General features: G+C 35.0%; 1 protein-coding gene across 1 annotated transcript in view; it reads right to left on the bottom strand.

Annotated features, from left to right (window-relative positions):
- Positions 1 to 22,009, bottom strand: part of CUNH3orf67 (chromosome unknown C3orf67 homolog) — a 92,423-nt gene extending 70,414 nt beyond the window's left edge. The window contains exons 1-4 of the mRNA XM_026088095.1: positions 21,989 to 22,009; positions 19,564 to 19,653; positions 18,951 to 19,044; positions 15,928 to 16,000 (exon numbers count right to left, since the gene is read on the bottom strand). Of these exons, the coding sequence (XP_025943880.1) occupies positions 15,928 to 16,000; positions 18,951 to 19,044; positions 19,564 to 19,653; positions 21,989 to 22,009 (278 nt within the window). The remainder of the gene's footprint in view (positions 1 to 15,927; positions 16,001 to 18,950; positions 19,045 to 19,563; positions 19,654 to 21,988) is intronic.
- Between the last annotated feature and the right edge of the window lie 1,977 nt (positions 22,010 to 23,986).

Raw genomic sequence — 23,986 nt, 5'->3', positions numbered from 1 at the left:
ATGTTTAAACCTCACAATTTATTTTTATTTGAATAGTTTTATCTTTCTCCCTTCTGGAAATATTAGGTATCTCAGCAATAAAAAGGCCATTAGTGTATGCGCAGCTCAGTTACATTCTGAAGTGCAATAGAAAACAGTCATTTAGATAAAAACGTACACATTTATATAAGACTCTGAAATGTAAGTCTAAAATATGATTTTTTTGTGATGGCATGTATGCTATATAGAAGAAGCAAACCTTAGACATATGGTTATAACCACACCTAAAGGAGTTTAAAATTCATTTCAGGAAATAAATTTAAAACAGTATTTATACTCTACAGCAGAAATTAGGTGAAACATTCGAACAAGGGGCGAACTTGGAGAAAAAAGATGGCCCGAAAGTTCTGTAAAATAATTTATTCCCTGTGAAAAGAAAGAGAATTATTCAGGAATTGGTGTAACAAAGCTCTTACCTGAAGTAACTCAGATGACAAGAGATGGAACTTTAGAACTCCCACTTGTGAAATGCCTGAGTACTTGTCGTGAAACTCAACTTTTTTTTATGTTATCAAAAAGCATGACCTATGCTAAACCTCCAAAGACAAGAAGCATCTGTACTACCTTCCTTGATTTTCAAAGATGTATTAAAAAAAAATCTATATAAGAGTTAATGTATTTTTATTATGTCTGTGCTTCAGTATTCATATCTAAGGGTCAGACATGTGATAGAAAAGTAATGAGACCATGTTGAGAAAAATGAGGTAGTCAACAGGAAAATCAACCTCATTTATAATAATACTCCTGTGATCAGCAGGTGCATAACTCTCCCAGCTATGGTCATTAACTGCATTCATTTCACGCTTAACATCTACATTTGCAAACCATTTGAAAGTAAAATTACTTTTCAATTCAATTTTCAGTTTTATTTTATATCTTCAACTTTGATTGACTATTCTCCTCACAATGGTAACTACAGTGAGATTGTGAGTAAATGGTAGCAACTACCCAAGAGTGTAGATAAACTCATCTCCTCAGATTACCTATTCACTTCGCTTGTGTATATATAATAATTTATAACCATTTGTTAATGTTCAATTCAAGGCTTAAAATGAACTTAGAAAAAATGATGTTGGGCTGTTGAAGAGATGCTTCATTTATCAGGCTCTCTTGTTCTTAAAATGGAAGTGTTTTTCTTCTTGTAAATGACTCAATCTGGAAGTTTACCAAACATGAAGGCAGGTATGTCATTAATGTTGCTATGCAAAGAGCAACTCCCATACAATGCATTATTCATGTAAATCTCTACATTTTCTGCTCTAAATCCAGGTAGAATCCTCTGGTAAAGCCTAACTATTAGTCTGTTAGTACGTAAGTACTTCACAACCACAGGACCTTTTTCTCCATAAAAGCTTCATAAATGTTACATAGTATTAAAATCATCCCCAATTTACAGCTAGGAAAATAAAGGAATAGTAATGGTTAGATGATTTGCCATGGTTACAGATTCTTAAGTTTCCTCATTCAGGAACAGTCTGTATTTCATTCATATTTTATTTTTTGCACTGCTTGTGCGTTAGTCTCCTAAGAGGTACTATGTTATTAAACTTAATGCCTAACCATCTGAAATCCAGAGCACTGTGTTCTGACTTCATAAAAACAGACTTAGTTACATTGATAATCAAATCTCTACAAAATACAAGATTAAGAGAGTTGATGGGTCACAAAGACATAGAGCACAAGCTGTGAAGAACTAGCTTTATTTTCATATATTGAAATTTTCTTTGTTAATCTCAATCTTTTTCTGGAGAGGATTAAAACCAAAAAGCCCCAAAGTTCCCTTAAACTGTAGCCATAAAAAGGCAGTAATATAGATGGCAGGTACCTAAAGAGAATCAGGAAACCCTGTCGTTAGAATTAAAAAAAACTTTTGAAACATGAGCAGTGATGAGGAATTGGCGAATCCTGAGTTCAACCTCCCGATATCGACATATTTGCAATCAATTCTCCAACTGGAATAATGACCTGATATTTTGACTGATCAGGAATAATTTGTTGCGAGAGTTTCATTACTCTCAGAACTTTTTAAAAATCATTCTGGAAATGTTCATTAATATCTTTATCATATGTTCTGGAAATGTCTATCAGTATTTTAACATCCTTGGTTTTCAAAATCAGCACATCTACGTAGCTTTTTGCCATCAAGTATTGAGCAAATCCTTTTTTATGGCATGTTGATCTGTTCCTCTGAAGCATGAATAACTGTGCCAAATCATTTAGGAAACTGTAATTCTGGAAAACTGTTTTTAATCAGTTCAGTATAGACAAAATACTTTAATGAGTATTAATGTGTGGAAAGTTTAGTGCATACATCTTTTCCAGAATTAAAACAAATTATGCTTATAATGCAATTATTTATGCCTCTAACTGATTTTGTTGGCTCTTTCTTTAGTTTATTGGCTGTTATCATTTCCACTTTATTTTCCTTTCCATGAATTTACCTATTAAAAAGATACAATTTGTCCTTTCAAGTTTAGAAAGACAAAGAAAGGCCACATTCACACCTGCTATATATAATAGTCCTCTTAAGTACAGACATATTTCTCCCATTTAAACTGTTTGTTCTAATTACTGAGGTCCATGAATTGCTAATAAGTCTGCTCTTTAAAAAGACAAAACTAACACTGGATCTTGAATTTTCCCATATTTGGCATCCTAACCAACAAATCCTACCAACCAAACAAACAAGATTCAGTCATTCCTCCCTATTACTTAAATTGATCCACTAATCAAAAGGCATGTAATTAATACTTTTCTTCKCCTAAAAGTCTTAGGAGACAGCAATTTATTTGGTTCTATCATCAGGACATCATCCAACACCATTAGGTTTACTCTGTTCATTTAATAGGATATCATATGATAGTTTACAATGGACTCATTACCCAGCAAGTTAAAACTTAGAAAAGCTAAGAATCTCTGTCAATTCTAATAATCTGAGATATATTTAATCAAATATAAAGTGATACAGGTTAAAATAATTACCTTCAGGGTATTTTTCAAACTTGAGAAGACACTTTGCAACACAAAGAGATAATGTTCTTGACATTAGATCAGGGTGAATTTATTTTTAAAACAAATAACTAGGGAAAAAAGGGGGAACTGTAAAGACTGGACATGGTATCTTCATCAGCCCTGTAAGCTAAATGTGCTATATCATGCTATACTAATTGAAGATCATTTATAACTACCCTGAGAAAATGCATTTATAGTAGCTGTTCATTTGCAGATGCTGCAACTGCAGTGCAATGTCACCAGCATTGCAGGATACAACAGGCCGGAGAAGAAAACGTTCCTTTTTGTGACAACTGTTGAACTCACTGTACACATTTTATCTAACTTGAGCTTGGGAGGCAGAAGAGAATGCTCTGATCTGAAGAGAAAGCAATATGCTATTTCTGAAACAAGTCTGAGAAATATATTTTTATGCATCATTCTATTTTTCTGGTCTTTAAATGAACAGTAATACCAGATAACCTGTCCCTCAGTAGGTCCAAAGTGATTAGTGAGAACATGTATTTTCCCCCAACACATTTATTGTTCAATTATTAAGAGTTTAAAATGTGGTTTTACTTTTTTAAAAAGTAATTTTACTCTTAAAGATATTTGTATAGTTTAGAGAAAGCATGCTTAAAATACCACTAACTTTGTAACTAAAGTTTGCTTATAATTTATCTTAAGGATCAGTTATAATGTTGATAAATGATGTTTACTTGTCTAGGATGAGGTTCTTAACTTTAATTTGCCTGGTGCCATTGGTTTGATAGTGACTGAAGGCACTGGCAGAGGCTGCACATACTGCCTCTGTTCCAGCTGATGCATAGAAAGAGAAAGAGGCCACCTTCCTCCATTCCCCCTCCCCTCGCCAAAATGATCTCCACTTCTCCCACCATTCTTAATCATCTATTCATTTGTCCTCCTCTACTTCCATGCTTCAGTTCTGTCTTCCTACACTGACTTCTCCTGCCTTGGCTTCTGCTTTGCAGATACAAGCTATTGCCGAATATTACCTGGAAGGAATTATTTAATCACCAGTACTATGCACACTRTGATTTGAAAACTGAAGTTATTGGTGGATCATTGTAATCTGTGAATAAATATTTCTACTTATCAGATCTCAATTTACTTGCCACTAAACAAATATTCAGAAGAATGTGATAGTTTAGTCTAAAATTATAATTCTTATTTATCACCAAAAAAGCTGGATAAGTGTTTTCTAACTCCATCCTTCAATTTCCTGTATAATGTAACAAAATCATTCTCATCAAGGTTTATGCCATTAGATTCCCACTGCACTTTCACTTTAAGAAACAGACCGATTTAGTGTTTCAGTATATTTTATCTTCATTTTTGCTCTGATCCCTTTTAGAAAGTAATATGTGAATGAAAGTATCTCAGGGTCAGAACAGAATAGTGAAATGGTTTCGTCTACCAATTTAAAATGAAACTAAATACCTAAATGTTAGTGGCAAGATTTAAGAAAGGATCATCAGCTGTACTGAGCTCATGTTACAAGCCTACCAGTAAAGATCTGATTGAAAAATAAGGAACCATATTTTGTATTCTAATTTGGATCAAATATATGTGTTTTTTTTTGTTTTTTTTTTTCCTCTCTCCTCAAAAGGATCATACACAGTTAAGGTAAGAATGAAGATACTGAAAAGAGTTACCATTTTTCAAGTTTAAACTAAGATATTTAGAGAATCTGCCTCACTGTACATTTGTATTATGGACTTTAACTGGTACTTGCATTCAACTGCCTGTTTAAATAGCTTCCTTTATTTCTCATTTGTAACAGCACCATGTCTTACTCTTTGATAGCCAAGAACTGTAGAACAGCTTGTAGGTATCTGGCCAGCCTCCCTCACTTCCTGAAATGTCTGCATGTCGTGGCATGTGTATGCAGTTTCTCCAAAAAAGCAAGCTGAAATTTAAGAAGTATCACCTTCTATCAGAAATAAATCTCAGAACAGATAAAACGTCATGAAACTTTACCCCTAAATCTTGGATAATTCTTAGATAAACTGAAATCTTAATGTTCTAAAATGGTGACTGCAGATACAAGAAAACATCTGTATGGACACAGCTGCTGCATAAACCTGGGAACCCTTGTGGCATCATGGAGCTCACTAACTATCTGTTCTTACATATGATCACTATTGCTGTGTGTATTACAGATCACAACAATACTAGCAATATCCTTTATGGGTAAGCAATCTTCACCACCCACTTTTTGAGCTGCAAGAAAGAATAGATAGGCTCCACCATTCCTTCACTTCCTTTCCTTAAATGGAAAACTATTAACACCTCTAGACTGAGACAGCTATGCAAAAGAACAGTCTACAATTGCAGCAAGCAAATTAAAAAAATGAGATTTATGTAGACACAATCACATTCAAGCAAGCAATAACACTACTGGCTTCTAATCAACTGCAATGATATTCTGAAGGGTTGATTCAAGTAGATTTTCATATTACATTGACAGAATCCTTAAATCCTCAATGAAATTTCCATTAGAGGATATTCTGATTAACTTTTCATATTTTTTACTGTCTTGCTGAAACATTAACAGGGTAGAAAGCTCATGGTTTGCTTTGCCATTCAAGTCTGAAAARACCGGCCTCATAATTTTTCATAATTATGCTTCTCTGAATATTATTTCTTCTCTACCTACATTTGTYATTGACAAATTAAAACTTCTCTTGTTCTCCCTTGAGCAGTTCACCACCTTTGTAGGCTCGTCAGAATCTAAGAATTTATGTATCAGTCAGAATTAGTTATGTCAGTATTCCACCATTCCCTGTTTTATTTTTGGTAGGATATGCTGGATTTTATTTTTTTTATTATAAACTTTCTCACAACATACCATAAAAGAGATTATCATCAAAATAACTGAAGATGACAACACTCAACTTTTTAGCCACCTGAATCTCCAGGTGTGAGCAATTTCCCCAGTGTTTCTAAATGATGCTGATTTAGCCCCAGCATCCTCATTTCTTTCCTTCTCACGTTGGTAAATGTGTCTGTCCATTGACAAAGTAATTTCAAAGCTACAGTTTTTAAAMAGAATTTTTTTCATATAAAATTATGAGAAACTTTTCCAATATCTCCCCTACAGCAACTGTGGCAGAAACAAGAAATTACCCACTTGATAATATTCTTGTTCTACAGCTGCAAGATCCCTGAAAGGGAAACAAACAAACAAACAAACCAAAAAAAACAAAAGAACCTTCTGCAAAAATATTCCATTAAACACACAGTCTTTAACTATCAAAAGAAGAGAGAATTTCAACATCTGCAAAAGTTAGTTCTGGGTGGATCACATATGCCATTCCTCAAATAAAATAGAATTTTGTTCACTTCTGTATCTGTTCAACCAACACTAAAAGTCACAAATGCCCTATTTGATACCTTTCAGAAACATGACAGTGATTGTGCATGGAGAGGGTATACATTCAAATACTGAAAGCGACTGCTGGAAAAGGAAGATACAGTACTATCTCTCAAAAGGTACTAACAAATAGGTACTCAAAAAGGGCAGAGGAAAAAAAATTCATGAAAATCCAGATGGTCTAAAGAGATACTGGAGGAGGATGAACTGAGAATTAAACTATTGTTAACGGATGCTCAGTTTTAGCAGAGAACAAAAATCTTTAGGCAATACTTAGAGATCTTCAGAAGTGTGGAGAAAAAAAGAACAGGAACTATTTACTTCTGAAGAAATACAGGAGGCCAGGGAAAACAGATTTCTTTAATAAGCAGAATGTAAATCTGGATGCTGTAAGCTCTAGAAGAAAAGCTCAGACACTCTTCCAAGGAGACATTCTCTATGGATTCTACCAAGGAGAAAGCGTCACATAAACCTCTAGAGAGAAAGATTCAATACAGTTTTAACTCTCTTCCATTCTGTGAAAGAAAAGAAGGAAGAAAGCTACCATTGAGAAGAAACAGAAAAAAATAACTTGGCTATGGGCCTTGTGCTGTCAAGATGCTAAGAGTCTAAGAGAAGTGTTTTTTATTACTGACATTGAGTAACAGTTCCTGTCTTGCTTCCTTGTGGATAGAACTACAATGCTGTCTGCTACACCCTTTTTTTGTATGGTTGTAGTAAAGCAAGCTCTACTGCTCTGCTGCAGTTATATCCAATGTCTCTGATATTTTATTTGGAAAATATATACCTTGCACGCCATTCCAATTCAACTATATTACCTCATTCTTTCTCAGTATGATGACAAGCAAGTCATTTCCTTTTAGTCACTACTTTCCTCTTGCTGATAGTACTTCCAAATAAAATATTAAAAGGTTCAGATGCACAAAGTAGACCTCTATCTCTCAAAAAATGTCCTCTCCACAATAGCTATATCTTGTAATCAGGAAACAAGATTTTCTTCTGCAACTCTAAACCTTCAAAAAAGAAAAAGTGTTTCTTCATGCTTGAAATTTTATACTGAATAAATGAATGAACGATATAATCCTTAATATAAGATGACTTCATAAAAATACCTTATTAACAGCTGCAGAAACAGTGAATGTCATCACATGCTAGAAATCAGAAATATTTCTGGAATGAAACTAACATTTATCCAAAAAAAGGGCACAAAGGTGATTAAGAGACTGGAGCACCTGTCACATGGGGAGAGGCTTAGAGAGCTGGGACTGTTCAGCCTGGAGAAGAGAAGGCTCAGGGGGATCTTATTGATGTGTATAAATACCTGATGGGAAGATGTAAAGAAAACATAGCCAGATTCTTAGTGGTATCCAGTGAGAGGATAAGGGGCAATGGGCGCAAATTGAAATCCAAGAAATTTTGTTTAAAACTAAGAAAACTTTTTTACTCTAAGGGCAATTGAACACTGGAACAGTGAACCTAGAGAGGTTGTTGCAGAGTCCTCATCCTTGGAGATGTTCAAAACCTGACTAGACAGGGTCCTGGGCAGCCTGCTCTGTCTAACTCTGCTCTAAGCAGGGGGTTTGGACTAGACAATCTCCAGCGGTCCCTTCTAACCTCAACCATTCTGTGATTCTGTGAATGGCTGTAGTCCTTCCACATATTTCTTCTGCCAGCACATGGCTGTGAGAAAAACAGAAGGAAAACATCTTAATATATTCATGAAACTATGAATAGTGGGATAAAATAGTTCTGGGAGTTATTCCATTAACTAATGGAATGACACCAGAGATGAAGCCAAATAACTGTAATTTGATTAAAACAAACAAACAAAAAACCCCTTCATCATAAATTCCAACAGTCCTGGAGAGGAATAAATATCAAAAAGCCTTGAGTTGAGTTAACTTTTCTTGCCAAAGTGGGATACAATCTGTGCACCCCTGCACCAACTGATAGTTGTTATTTTTTGGTACTGATGGCAAATTTCATTGCTACCTTCTTTCAAGTTGCTACCCAGAATGAAGCAGTCCTATAATGGGGACTGATCTCCACTCGGTATATTTCCCTTAGCATCTCGACAAGACCTCTTTTTTTCCATCATAGAGTGCTTTTGTATCCAAACTGTTCCAACAGAAGCTCATGTTTGTGACAAGCACCTGATACATTAAATTTGGGTTTTTAGAAGTTTTTTCTTGGATTCTAAAATACAGTAATTCTTTACTTCCATCCATCAGTCAAGCTGGAAAGTTAAAGATAAAGCTTAATAGCTTAATTGAACAAATGACAGACTTTCTATTATAGCAAAGGATGTGAACAGAAAACCTCTTTATGAGAGAAAAGAAGATCTGAGAGTTTCTGATGCTGTATGTAACAACTCCTAATTCCATTTCTCCTAAAATAACAGAATCATAAATAGCTGACAAAATCCTGCAAAGTGACAATGAAATAGAGAAGAACATTTGGACATCTACCTTACTATTTGCACAGTGATTACCTAATTGCTCTCCTGAGTCATATTCAGATAATCTGAACTAAAGACCTCCATTCGCGTTTCAAACGGAATGGCTATCAAGTACAAGGGAAGAGTTAAAAATACTGAAATAGCATGACTCAGATGGACCATCTGCCACAAGATCTGACAGATAACTTACTGAAAAAAGCAGAAGTACTTATAGTTCACACTTTAGGTCATAACTTAACATATAATTTTATATTTTAAAATGAAAGCCTTAGTATTACATGTATTTTTACAGGGCAGATAACAGTCTTTTACTCTCACTTCCGGGCTATAATTATTAACTTAAACATAAATAAGACTATATTGACAAAGTAAAAAAAAAAAAAAAAAAAAAACTGACTACACTGCATAATATAAGATTAGTCTCTTTATCACAGAAATCATTCCTCATTAATATAAGCATCTCTGAAATAGTGCATGTTCTTCTCAGAATGTACCTTCTAGAGGATGCTGATCAGGTTTATAACAAACTGATGCCTTTTGGAGCTGGTGAAGGCCAGTGGCAAGCTAAGCCCTAGTCTAAGGATAATCCTACTATGTACAGTGGACTACTAGCTGAGCAAACCTCTCAACTATTTTGCTATTGGAAGACATAGCCTTAAAAAGAGCCTTGAAAGAAAGGTGGAAACATTATGAAGAACAAAGAAACACAGTTAATATTAGAGTGAACAAGTAACCATGCTGTGATCGTCAGCACATTCAAGTTAGCAAGGCAGTCCATAAAGTGGTGAGTAACTAAAGCAAGGGGGGCAACAAAGCAGAACACCGCAGTGCGTTAATACTGGGCACTGAGTTTTGGGACACCGGAGCAGGATTCTTTGTGACTGAGAAGCACCCTGCACTGACCATGCATGTTTTTGCAGTGCAGATTTTCATGTCACAGAGGTGAAAGGATCTCACAGGAGATCTCAAACCTGCTCAGCTTTACAAAGTATGCCATGCATGATTCGTAGCTGTTGACCATCTGGAGATATAAATTTGTAGTCTGAAGCACCATAAAGCTGGCCACCATTGTGACAGACAGTATCATTTAACATCTCCAGCAATGCATCAGGACTTAAGTACTATATCTGGTTCTGACACTGACTTTGTTAGGTCACCTTACCACTTCTGTGACTTAGTTTCTTTATGTTAAGAAGAAACAAAGACGCCCATGCATCACAGACATTATGATACTGACTTCCTTGTAAATTCTTTTGAGATGCATGAGTTAGAAGTGATATACATAAAAAAGGGACTGAACATATCAGTATGAACACATTTTGTTATTATTATTTTCTGTCCTGTCCAGGTGCCCAAATACAAAACCGGGAAACTTCTCTTTTTGGTCACACATGCTGTCTCCCTAAATTGGCCTCTATTCAGTGATGGGATATGTCAAATATTAAATTTGTACTATGAGCAGACAGTAGCCTGCGCATTAATGAAAACGGACTTAATAAACCACCAGATTTTAAAATTTACTATGATTCCTATTTTTAGTACTTCGTATGTTTAAAAGTATCAAACTGCTATGAATTAGTTAAGTCTTTGTACTTATCCTTTCAAAATAAGTTGATAAATATTACTCCCATAACTTGGATAAAGAGAGTGGAAAAAAAAGTTGGAGAGACTTACAGGGACTTACACAAGGCCAAATAGCACCTCAGTAGTTCAACCAGAAACAGAGCTTCTGACTCTTCTCAGACCACWGTACCTTTTTTTTTTGGAGGCTATAGTACAATTTTAAATGTCTATTTTCTCACCTCAACAACTCTGTTCATTTGCTGTAAAACTTACAGTAACATGACTTACTAATTTCACATGATACCTAACACCTAAAATAAACATATCAGAAATAAAGTATAACAAATGACTGGCTATATGGTATTTTAACCAGACTGAATGTTTGTGTTCTTGATAAAATGCCAAGCAGAAGTGCTAGCACCTGCACATGCCATACTTTGGAAGATAAACCAAGAATGCCAACACAAGCCAGATGGTGTTTTCTTTTATGAACAAATATTTTCCAAACATTGACTTACTTTTGCTTTTTCAGAAAGGTAGCAAAATCCATAATACTGACGATTTAACAGTTGACTACTATATTTACAACAGATGGCTATATCCAGTATTACTAACAGCTTTACTACTATTTGCTTCAAAAAAGCTGCACATATTGCATACACTCCACCTTAGTTCTAATTTTATTATGCTTCACTGAATTTTTCCATCYGCAGTCTATTTTATGTACTTGTTAGGCAGATCAATAATTGTTAATGTGGTGATACTTAATATTATCTAATCATGCCACCTAACAAAGTATCAGGGTACATTTTCACTTAAATGTCTTCCAAAAAAAGGCAAGACAGCTAATTTAAACAGTTGTGTGCACTTTCAGTATTTATGACAGGAATCTCGCATGAGTGGTTGATAGCAGCAAGTAAGAAGGTTTAGCTCAGCTGATGCCAGCATTGATGGATGGCCTTGAAGAAATTCTAGTTTGCTAATCAGATCAATCACTGAACAGACTGCAAAAGAGAGGATGAACCTCAAACTAAATTCATAACATTTCCATCTATATACAGAGTAGGAGAGGAAGAAACATACCGTTAAGCATTATGTGCAGCTATTATAAAAATTGCCGAAGTGGKTTTTTTTGTTTGTTTGTTTTACATAAAGTAAACATTTGCAGGTATGGTGGCTTAGTATGCTCTTAATTTTCACTTGAAGCTACTGAAAGATCCAGCTAGTAAAACATTACACAAGAAACCATCTTGGAACATCAAACTCCAGGAAGCATCAGGATAATCAATATTCTGTTCACAACCAAGTATGAAATTCCTTTAAAAAATCTGAAATATAAAGAACTGAATAGCAATCACTTATTACTAACATAGCTAAGCAATGTGAAGCAGCAAGAACAACTTGCCTTCATTATTTACTAGGTCATCAGGAGCCTGAAAGGACAGAATATACATGTCTATTCTGCAAGTCTTGAAGGAAATTAATATAAAAAATATTGATGTAGCTATAATGTTTTTAATATTTTTATATTTTTATTTCTAATACAAAATTTATTACTGAGAAGCAGTGATGGAAAGGAAAGAGAACTAAAGAGGAAAATGTGGGGAGGAGGTTCTTGATAAGAGGTATAGCTGGATGGCAAGAAGTACTCAAAATAACCAATGCCAATACAAAACCGCAGACAATCYGAAGATAAGTTTCTGAACCTGGCACTAAGCCTCTGCCATCTGCCTACAGAATGCCTATGAGAAGCAAATCTGTGTACTTGGTTTCTGTTTACTATGTCATATGTCTTGTTCATTGAGTCCCTTTTGATACACGCTTCTGGAAATAACACAGCAATTAAAACTATAGGAGCAGAAAGTGTAACCAGAATTACACTCAGAAAATTCATCAAAGACCAGAAGAGTCAGTGTGATTTGACACACAAGAGCTTCTTTGTTTTGCAGAAAAAATAGGTAGATTGAAAATCACTTATGTCAGAGGTTCTTTAATACCCAGGGGGAAAAAAAAAAAAAAAAAAAATCAAAAAGAGATAAGAAATAAGAACTACCTTGAAAGAAGCCGTAACAGAAAACAGATAATGGCTGTGGTAAGAAAAGAAATTAAAGACAAAAGGAAAATATAACTGCCAGAAGTTGCTTGAAAACCTGCATTTTTATGGTCTACTCAACAGTTACCAACTTTTCTGTCTACAGTTTAAATTAATCAAATGTTAATATTTTCTGCACTAAGACCTTAATGCATACAGTCAAAGCTGTTTTTAGAACAAGTATTTTGAACCCTATCTTCTCTTTCAAGTTTCTCTCAAGCCAGAAAAAATATTCTCTAGTGAAGTTCTGTGCTAAATAAGTTAATTTATCCTTTCAAGATTTTCTCAATTTTCAGCTTTTAAAATCCTGCTGGAACTGAAGCACACTGCAGGAGGAAGGTAGAATGTTACCATGTGATACAGCTTAAAAAGACCCGCTACCTCACAATCACTGAGGCTAGAAATACCTGCATGGACTATTATAAATCCACTGAAGAACAGTAAGCCTTGGCAAGTGCCAATTCTACAACCATTAAAAATGTTTCCAGAAAAGTTTAAAGAGATATCTTCAAACTTTTAGCAGCTTTCGCAAGTTTTTTAAAAAGGAAAATGTGTTCCTAACTCTTTGGACTCATTTGAAAATACTAATCCCTATCATAATCACTTCCATGGTAAAGCATTTCGTATTAGCTGCACAATGATTTAATTATCTAAGAAAATCATTTTGCAGCTGAGGTACTGACATCCTAAAAACYGATAAATAAGCCCTAAATAAGACTCTTCTATTAAAAAAAAAGCTTGGCAACAATCAAAAATATCAGATTAAATGTTAGAAATTATTAGAAGGGAACAGGCAACAAGAAAGAATACAAACTGTGCTATTCTGTAAAGCCATATGGCTTTCCCATGTCTTGAATATAGTGCGCAGTTCAGGTCTCCTCATCTCAAGGACATCAAGGACAATCAAAGGACTGGAATGGCTTCTATACAAGGAATTGAGTAGGCAAGAAGTCTTCAGCCTAGACAGAGATGACTTTGGCAGCAAAAGGAGATATGACGGATGTCTACAAACTTAATTTCTAAAAAATGGCATGGTGGATAGGCATGCCTGGTAACCATATCATCCAATACAAGAACTAGAAGCTATGAAACGAAGCTAGTAGAAGTCCCAGCCAAAACAGACAAAACAACGTGTTTTTTCATACAATAGGTAGGAGCACAGCAGACCTGCTTCTTAAAGCACGTTGCAGAAGAAAGTTTACAAGGCTCCAAGGGAAGACTGAACAAATCCTCGAAATCAGGAAAAAAAAAACAACCCACAAAAGGTTTGAGAAATCCTCTGAGCTAAAAAGAGCCAGAAAGTAGGAGACTACTAAGGATAGGTATCATATATGTTTGTTCTTCTCCTACTATTCTTTAGGCACCTGCTGATGGCCACTGTTCCTACTAGATTTTCCTCCTCAGGCCTACTGCTAGCCTAATCCTAACCTTAAAGTTCTCCTGCAGAGAGAAAGGCTAAAGCGAATGAAAAATAAGAATAAAACCAACTGATTCTGGAGGACAACAAATGAAAAAAGGGAAAGGGCATTAGGTCACATAATCAAAAATGTACAGACAGAGAACAGAAGGAAGATACTGAGCAGAGCACCTGTAACAACATCCATCGCAACCTGGAGCTATCCAAGGAACCAGTGGTTGCTTCCCAGTGACGCTCTGCCTGAAGATCTGAAAAGACTGGGAAACAGTTACAGACCCCACAGTTATTGGGATCTCCCCAATGGCCACCGTTGGAGACAATATACTGGGGTAGATGGATCTCTAGTCTGAATCAGTATGGCTGTTCTTAGTTTTTGTGTGTATGTGTATATATATACATACACACACACACTTATATATATATAATGTGTATATATGTATATATAAAAACATTTTTGTGTATATATGTGTGTGTATACATTATATATGTGTATATATATAACATTTTTGTATATATGTGTGTGTAAAATATATACACACACACAAAAATGTTATATATATACACACATATATAATGTACACACACATATATACACAAAAATGTTATAGATACACACATATATAATGTATACACACATATATACACAAAAATGTTTATATATACATATATACACATTATATATATATAAAGAGTGTGTGTGTGTATATATATATATAAAAAAAGACTCTTCGTGTTAATCGAATGGAAACATAAATCTTATTTTTAGAACATTTCAGCACCACAAAGTGTGTAACTGCTGAATGACAATAGCTGTACATCACTGCCCTGAAGTGCAGAAGAAAGAAGAAAAGGCAAACAAAGCTATCAAGAAAGAGAGCATGAAGTTTAATAAATATGACTCAATTCATATTAGAAGTATTCTTTGTCAAACTAACAAAACATTCCAAGATGACTCCACATATTTGAAGGCAAAGGAGGTAACTGAGTTACTCCTCAACATAAAATAGTACACCATCCTAACATCCTGAAATAGATCATTCACATTATAATGAACACTTTCTCTACTATGGCATAGCTGGAACGATACATGATCACATCTCATTTTGCCCTTTTTGACTTAAACCTACAAGAGTTGTTTCCCTTTATGGCGGACGCAAGAGACCTAAGACAATCAAGAAAAGCTGGCACCTATATAGGTACTGATGAATGCAAAGTTATATAAAAGAAACAAAAATACAATTTAGTGCTTGCTCTTACTGAGTTTAATTGCGTATCACTCAACCCATCTTTTCTTGCAGGGCTTCCAATGGGATAATACTTCTTGTGTTAGTCCAAATCTTAGGTGTTCTATTGGCTACAAAGCAGACTGGGTTTCGCTGGTTATAAACAGGTAGTGCCAGTAGGGGGGAATACTGTCCAACAAAGACAGACAAATTGCCCAAGCTTAAAAGCGTACTAAATCATTCCACACCCAACTAATGAAAAAAGTCGGGTTTTACTGTTTCTCTCTTCCCTTACAGCATGGAAAGAATTATACCAATTAAATGCTCCAAAATATTCTAGCTTTTYAGCTTTAACCTTTTTTTTTTTCTTTTTTTTAAAGTAATTAAAACATATATTTCTTTATTCCCCTGAACCAAAGGACCCCGAAATATTTATTTATAAATTTCTTATTAATTTTCAGGGGACCCTCATAAGCCAATACTTTCATATACCTCTGTTTGATAAATTCATATCCCATTTCTTCTAGATTTCTCACCATCTTCATTCATGACTTTTAGAATTTGTTTTGTCTTCAGAGGAATGTCAGTATTTAAAACATCCAAGAAATAATGATCTCATTAGCTTAATTACCTCATATTGACTTGATAAGTCACTATGCTTTAATGCAAAATCTGCCACTATAATTAATGGCTGCAATCAGGCATCCACTTTACATTAAACATGCAAGGAAATTTTATGCATCTTACAGTAACTCAGTGGAGAAGTCTTGTCCCAATGGCACAAAAATCTGAAGTGTCAGAAACTGCTGGATCAGTCCAACTAAAAACAGAGAAAAAAAAATTAACATGTGCTGCATGTGTGCAGATGCACACTTCACCCTCAAGCATATTAATGATGCACAGCTATAATGCTGCAATACTATTTCTCAAGGTTCACACAACATACGAACATGAGAAGAAAAACTTAGAAGAAAACCAATTCAAACTGTAATAAGAATGGTGTTAATAGTCCCATCTGTGGCTGAGGTGGAAATCTCATGAAAATAAATGGAATCTACCTATTTTTTTACTTGCAATTCTTCAGTGCGTTCCAAGAGCATGTAAGCAGCAATTATCCCACGAAGAATTACAAAATAAACTAATACATTCATATTGAGGTTATCTTAAAGGCATATGAAACTTGCTTTCACTTTCGTGACAATGTACACCTCATTAAACAAACTTAAACCCGTCAATATAAATGCAATCCAGATCATAACAACAGTGGTCAAYGAAGGCTTCTGATATTTAGAACAGGAATGTAGCTTAACTGAGGGAATAACATGGGAAACCTTTTAGGATTCAGGTAGCTCCCTATTAAGGAAAAACAGTACAAGACTGGCTGAACTGAACCTTATGTTTTTTCCTAGCGATTGGTTCAGGGAGGAAATGAGTTGCTCTTTAGTGACTGAACAGGACTCAACAGCAATGTTATCTCCTCTTCTAAAGGATGCCAATTCAGATCTTCCTTCTTTTATGGGTAAAATGACACTTTAACAAGATTTTGAATTATATTTATATACATGCTGACTTTCATTTTGGAAGAGTATTCAAAGACTACAGTACAGCTGGCAGATTGTATATGTGACATAATTAAAACATTTGAGGCATATACACCTGTGGAGAGAAGGAGACAAAAGGACAGAGACAGAGAGAATGGTAATGGATGGAAGTATGACTATAGTATTGCAACACTAGCTGGAGTTAATTTAAAACCAATCTATTCCTAGCAGTGATAATCCGCAACACTAATTCTCAATTCTCATTTTAGGCTGTAATAGTTTATTTTAATATTGACAATAAACAAATTAAAGTTGGATTTCTCAGAAAGATACGTTAGTCTAATATTTATAATACAGAAGAGAATACTAAACTTCTTTTACAAAAATCAGATAAATCTTTAAGACTTTAGYGCACGACCAGACTTCACAATCTCTCATTTATTACTTTTTTTGTATGTTTGAGAAAAGTTAAATTAATTTGTAATTACAAGACCCTATATGGGAAGCATATAAGAAGATTCCTCTGTTTCATTCAATTAAAATCACCATCTCAGTTTTGTTTTTTGTTTTGTTTTTTCCAAAAGCAAGCCGTTAAATCTAAACCAGCCTGGTTCATTAATATAAGCCTTATGCAAGTACAATCTCCTGCAGTGGAATTTAAGGAATAAATTATGATGATAGTTGTATGCCCTGTAGACGGTTCAAACACCATCTCTCCTTAAAAATGTATTTTAAAGAAGAGTCAACAGCAATGGGAACCCTCCCCCTCCTTCCCTAAGAGAATAATGAAAGGCTTCCCATCTCCAGACTTATCTATAGCAAATGTATGTACTGGAGTTTGTTTACAAATGCTGCTTCTCTTCTTATGATCACAATAATACATTAATTTTTAAAATAAGTAAAAATGAACTCATATGATATCCAGTCTATCCACATCCAACTAAGACTTTGAACTCTGAAAAACCATTGAAGAYTGAACACCTCCATGCTAGGACCCAGGGCAGAGAGCTGCAACACTGTTCAGGGAGACTGAGAAATGGTCTCTGGCCATTAAGAACAATTTTCATGGGATATCGAGACCATTGATCTCCAGTTTTGAGATCTACCTCTGGGAGCAACTTTTCAATGACTATGCAGGATTTGAATGATGACTTCTTTGATGTGATGGGTATGTCTTTTCCTGTATGGTCAAAGGACCTTGCCAAGAACTTATGTAACAGGAATTCCTAAGGATTGATAAATACAGAGAATGTGATACCTGTACCATAAACCTGACAAGTAGTAGTTATTAGTACTAATTATTAGCTTTTCAAATTAAAGATCAGTGATATTTTATAACTCATAGAAGAAATGCATTGGAGAGATTACTGGCTGCATAAACAAATCACAAATACTATTTTTATGAAGTACTATTTTTTAGTATTTAGATCCTCAATTACGTTAGCACACAGAGTACAAGGTTAAGAAGTTCACACACATCGTGTCTATATTGCAAAGTGATCAATTTGACACAAAAGGAGTTGAAAGGCAAATAYAGTGGAAAAAAGAAAAGACAAGTTCTTCAACACAATCTTCCACGTCCCTAAAGTTTATCTGCTTTTTCCAACTACAAGTTATTCTGCCTACAAACTTTGTCTTTTCTTTATCCTTAGACCATCATGGCTACAACACCACTAACACCAGAAAAGTGGCTCTAAACAGCCATATTGTTAAATATGTATATAAATATATATATAACCTCCACAATACTATCAGCTTAGCTTATAAGGCTTTTTGGGCCAAACATAATACTTTACAAATTATTCATGCTCAAAATCTCTCCATAATGTATGCAAATCTCACTATTTTAAAAAGTAAAATGACAAAGGGAACACAAATCTATTCAACATTCTTTGATGCCAACAAAATTATTGACTTTTAATGAGTGCTGAATGGGGTTGGAAGTTATTTGCCAGAGTCTGTAGCAGGATCAGGTACAGAAGTGAACTGAATACTGCAAAATTAGGACAATATATATCAGACAAGGATCTTCCCTAAAGCACTTACTTTACTACGGCATTTCTATACCTTTACTTATTTGTAGTAGCTGATCTACAAAAAGTTAATGAAAAAATACTTTGCTAACTGTGAATTAAGCCCAAAGTAAGGAAGAATAAGATCGTTTTTACATTCGGATGTAAGAATTATAACAATCAGAACATCACAGACATTTATTTCTTTGATACTTACGAGTTTGTCTAGCTTCCTTTGGTAGCTGCATTTTGTTAATTTGACTGCTTCCTTCAAGTACAAAAACAAAACCTTTTACCTCCTTATCATACTCCTACAAAAGAAACAACAAACAAACGTCATGACAGAATTCCTCTCCCCACAAACAGCTATGCCACTAACATCCAAAGCTACTTCTTTTTTAAACAAAGCAGTAAAATATGGCATATGGTACCCTGCATTGAAAATGTGAAAGTAGCTCAGAGGTGATGGTAATAATACAATCTGGAAAAACTTGTCCTTTACTTGTATGTTTTATGAGCAAACAATGCTGACGAACATAATTCATGATCCAATTGACCTGACTCAATTCTGTAGTTATTGGGACAGCAAAACTATTTTAAGCTTTGATCCTCTCTAAATATTTAAGTTAAAAAATTACACTATGACCACACTAATTTGCAAGCAGGTATAAAGTACTAATTTAAGTGGTCATTTAGTCTGTCATAATGACAGAACTGCAAATGACAACTCCAGAGTCAGGTCAAAAACCTCATTACCTCTAATTTTAAGCTTCATTCACATTTTTCTGTGTTTCATATCCTGAGTTTTAGAAGTTTCCTTTAAGACTTACTTTCCATATAGCTGATGGATTGCCAGAAATCTTCCACTTTGCACCAGGGTTCTTGCCTTGAGCACTGAATATTTCAACAAACGCGCCACCCTGTGATAAAATGGTTTAAGGATACATCACCCAGCCAAGTGTTCAGCACAGAATCACCACTGATCAAGCCAAAAACATTAGAACAATCCCTCCCCACATCAGCCTGTGCTAATCAGTCAGTATTATTGATCAGCGGCATATTAATAGCAGCTTCTAGACTACTGTAATATAGCAATTCATATAGTCAATACTTGACTTTATTATAGGATCAGAGCATAAAGCTGAAGGGATATACACAGAATATTTTTAATTATTCTATTTATAATGTCTTTAAAAAGCAAAATTATTGTAAAAATACTAAAAACATCCAGCAGATCAGTAATTTATATTTAGGAATGTTTTATTTCTACATCTCACCAGATAAAGTGAGTTTTTAAAACATACTAAATAATCAAACTAAAATTTGTGGCAGATTTGATGTTTTGGTCTGATTTCCTAAGGAAATTAAGTTTAGACAATCAAATTGTCTGTCTACACGTGTGAGTGTGTCAAAGACATTTCCCCATAACTTTTTAACTGGTTATCAAATTCCAACCAGCTTTGGCAGGAAGCTTCACGAAACTTGTAAAAACTACTGTCTTTTAGGTGCTGACTTAAGTGGTCAGGTAGAAGAGAGATCCTGTCAGTACCCCCACAACAAGATAAGGGGTGTACTTGTGCTGCAGCCTTTATTAGACACCAGACAATTAACAGTGGAAAGAGACATTATGAATGCCCCAGCCAAGCGAAAACGCCTTACACAGAATGCGCACCCTATTAGACATCAAAGAATCTAACCATGGCCTGTCTTAAGTTAGGAAGGTAGGCTTTATCAGCTCTGCTGCTTAGGGAATTATTTGTTTCAATATTTTTCACATTTGATATCACACAAAATGTTTTCTGATGTACTTAGGCTATAGTTTGATAAGTATTTTTTCAGCAGTACAGTTGACCCAATCAGATAGTACAACTCTCCCTTCTCATTCACTGTTGCATGCACTCCCCAGTCCAGTTTATGCTCAGCTGCCCAAACAATTGCACAGAAGTTGKAGTGAGCAAGAAGGGCTAGCACTCTTGCCAACAAAATAAATGCTCTTCAAATCATGCTTCCAGAGAACATCAGCTTCGCACCTTTTCCGAATTAAATACTTTCCCCTGCCCACCCATGCCTGGCAGCTTTCCGTCACATGGCTAACCCAAATGGATCCACTTATTATGTTCCAAGGAGAGTCAAAATGGCATTCCATAAAAAGCATTGGTAAAATATTTTTTATTTCATAATGAATGAAAAAGAAGAATTAAAAAAGACAATGTACTGTTAATTTAAAAATTATCTGACATATTTAAGGACTACTGTATCAAGCTCTTAGAAAGTTACAAAATATTCCTAACTACCAAACCTGTAGGTCTGTGTAGCAATACCTGACAAACAAATGGAAAGTTATCTCCTGTACTTGCAAATGCATTTTGTTAAGGCTGCAGCCCTTGATTAGGCCCTGGCTTGAGGTTAAGCTAAATGAACAGGACATGGAAACCTACTGGATGCGGCATGAGAAACTACTGAACATAAACACCAATATGAGAAGCTGACGAAAGTTACCGATAGTGCCCTGAAGGATGGCTGCATCTCATGAGTGGCTGAGGGGAACTTACGCACAGAATGGCCAAACTCCACAGATCACTGCAGGGGAGTATCAGGGACCTTTGGGGGAATATAATCCTGCAAGGCCAACAGCACCTCAGTAATCATATCAGTAATACCATATAAGGCTGAGAATGCCTAGGTAACAGTATTAAAAATACCAATTTTGGTTACAGATGTAGCACACCTGGGACCAGTGGGGAAAAAGAAATTAGGGGCAGGCTGTTTTTTGGGGGAGGAGACCAGTGTGGAGAAAGGGAAGTAAAGGATGGCAAAAAAACCCAACCAAACGAAAAGCAACCAAACAAAAAAAACAGGAAAAGGGATAATAAGGTATGCAAATGAAGTGACTGGTGCTATCTGAGGGTACTTGCTGGGCAATCCTCTGCTACATCAGGAGAATAAGCCAAACCTGCTGTTCAGAATATATGTTGAGTCAGGACTGCTTCTACGCCTGGGCTGGGAGTGGGTGGGGTGCCTTCCCTGGCCCACAAGGGAACAGATAGACAAAAAAATTATTGGTATCACCATGTYAGTGTCCATTCCATGCCTGACAGTGTCAGCAGTTACCCATTGTTTCATATAAAAATACTGAATAATTAAATATTCCAAAACTTTTCTGTACTGGGATTATTTGTCCCCCAGAACAAGCCACTTCGAGTTCTCTCAAAGGTGAAATGAAAGAGGTTTAGCAAAAAGCCATTTCTGTTTTACCTGATATTGATTTTTGAACATTTTTCCAGCTTTCACAGGGAAAAAATAATTTCAGCTTCTCAGTCAGCAATGACACCTATAGACTATGCTGTAAATAAACAAAAAAACCACTTTATATAGGACTTGACAGGAAAATAATCCTACAATGAAACACTAGCCCTATTTTAAAAGATAGGAATACTATTATGGAACACACTTCATGAGAACAGAATGTATATCCACTGTATCAGAGGGCTACCACAAAGGAATTAAGTTTAAAAATGGATAAATATTGATGCTTTCTCAGAAAATGTTTTCTTTATGCATCAAGTACTCGGGGCTGCCCTTCCTTACGTTCCAAGTAAAAACTTTATCATCAGCCCTTATTTTTAACAATGAAAGCTTCCTCATGTTTTAAAATTGCTTGAAATTCATCTTTAATACATTTTTTTTTATTATTCTTTGCTATCAAGTGCCCACTGGAAAACATTAGAACTCCATTAAAGAGGAGCCTAACATTTAATATATAAAAATAGAAACATATGAAAGAGCTGCAATAGAAACCACTCCATCTAGAGATATCTGGCAGAGACTTCTTAGACAAATTATCTTCTTTCAAATTCAGCAGTCTCCTTTGAGAATGATTAGTCTAAGACTCAAACCAAACACTTAAGTTATTCTRAGGATTGCTGAAGTCAAGATGAATTAAGGAATGTCTGTGGTTAGAGAATCAGAACAGTAGAGGGGATTGATACTGCAACTTCCCCGCTTCTCTCTTTGATCACACTGAATATCTGCTATTTCACCTGAAGTCAGCAGAAATCGAAGGGACCCTGTCCATGAAAGRTGGCTGCCAATCTCCAAAGACAGGTACAACCCAGACACAAGAGACAACACGCACCTTCCCTGGAGGAACTGAGAGTGCCTGTCAGCTCACTCAGAACATCCTTTCACAAGACTGGGCCTCTAATTTACTTGATAAACCTCAATTATGTTTACTGTTTCAGGTACAGAACACTTAAAGAATCAAGCTGTTTTAAATTACTGGAATTTTTTGGAGCCTGAAACCATTCTCCTAGCGGATCAAAACAATATGCCTACCATCAGAACATAAGCATAGCTTCTCTTGAAGAACAGTTTAACTGCAAAGCTGATCTCTCAGGAGAAAGTCACAGAAAATTTTAAATACTACAAAATGATACATGACTGCGAACAAACTAGTAACAATATACATGACTTGACAAACAATTTACATATTTGAAGGATTAGAGCATCATTGTTTTAAAAAGCATACCACCATAATTTAAGAAAATACGGTAATTCTGTTGATGCTTAACTATATTCTATTTTAATCAAGAACAATTACTGTAAGTCTTAAATTTGTCTGTAAATGAAATATAAATGGGAAAAAGCATTCAGAAATTAGACATTTATTACATGCCCTTGACAGAAATATTAGTGTATTTTAAACCTTTTGATTACGAARAAAATTAAATTTAGAAACCATATTTGTAACAAGCCTATCATAAACTGTGATTACTACTTTGATCATATTGTTTTAATGCTGCTACCACAATTCTAACATATAAATTGCATTATTCTGTATTTTATACCATTTTCTATACAAAACTTCTCACATAAAACACAAACTTGTTCGGTTGTCATAACTGTTTTTTAAAAATGACTATATTAATCTAACAGCCATGTTGAACTACTTAATACTAGGAATTAGGCATGTTAGAAGTCTGAAAGCACTGTATTATTTCTGCCTTCTGTATATATTCATTTTACATATATAACAATCTTTTTGAAAAACACTATTCTCTCACACTTTTTTTGTCTGCAGCCTCATCTTTGCTATTATTTAGGCCTTTAGACAAGCCAGAACTACCTCAAATTTCTTGATTCATTACTTAGTGAGAAGTAATGGTACTGTGGAACTGATCTTAGAGTGACCTACTGTTTTGATTCACTTTGCCAAAGCTTAATGTGATCCAATGGTACACATTTATAATGACT

The sequence above is a fragment of the Apteryx rowi genome, unplaced genomic scaffold (assembly GCF_003343035.1).
Source record: "Apteryx rowi isolate R43461 unplaced genomic scaffold, aptRow1 scaffold_75, whole genome shotgun sequence".
In the NCBI taxonomy this organism is placed as follows: domain Eukaryota; kingdom Metazoa; phylum Chordata; class Aves; order Apterygiformes; family Apterygidae; genus Apteryx; species Apteryx rowi.
This window is presented reverse-complemented; position numbering and strand designations above follow the sequence as displayed.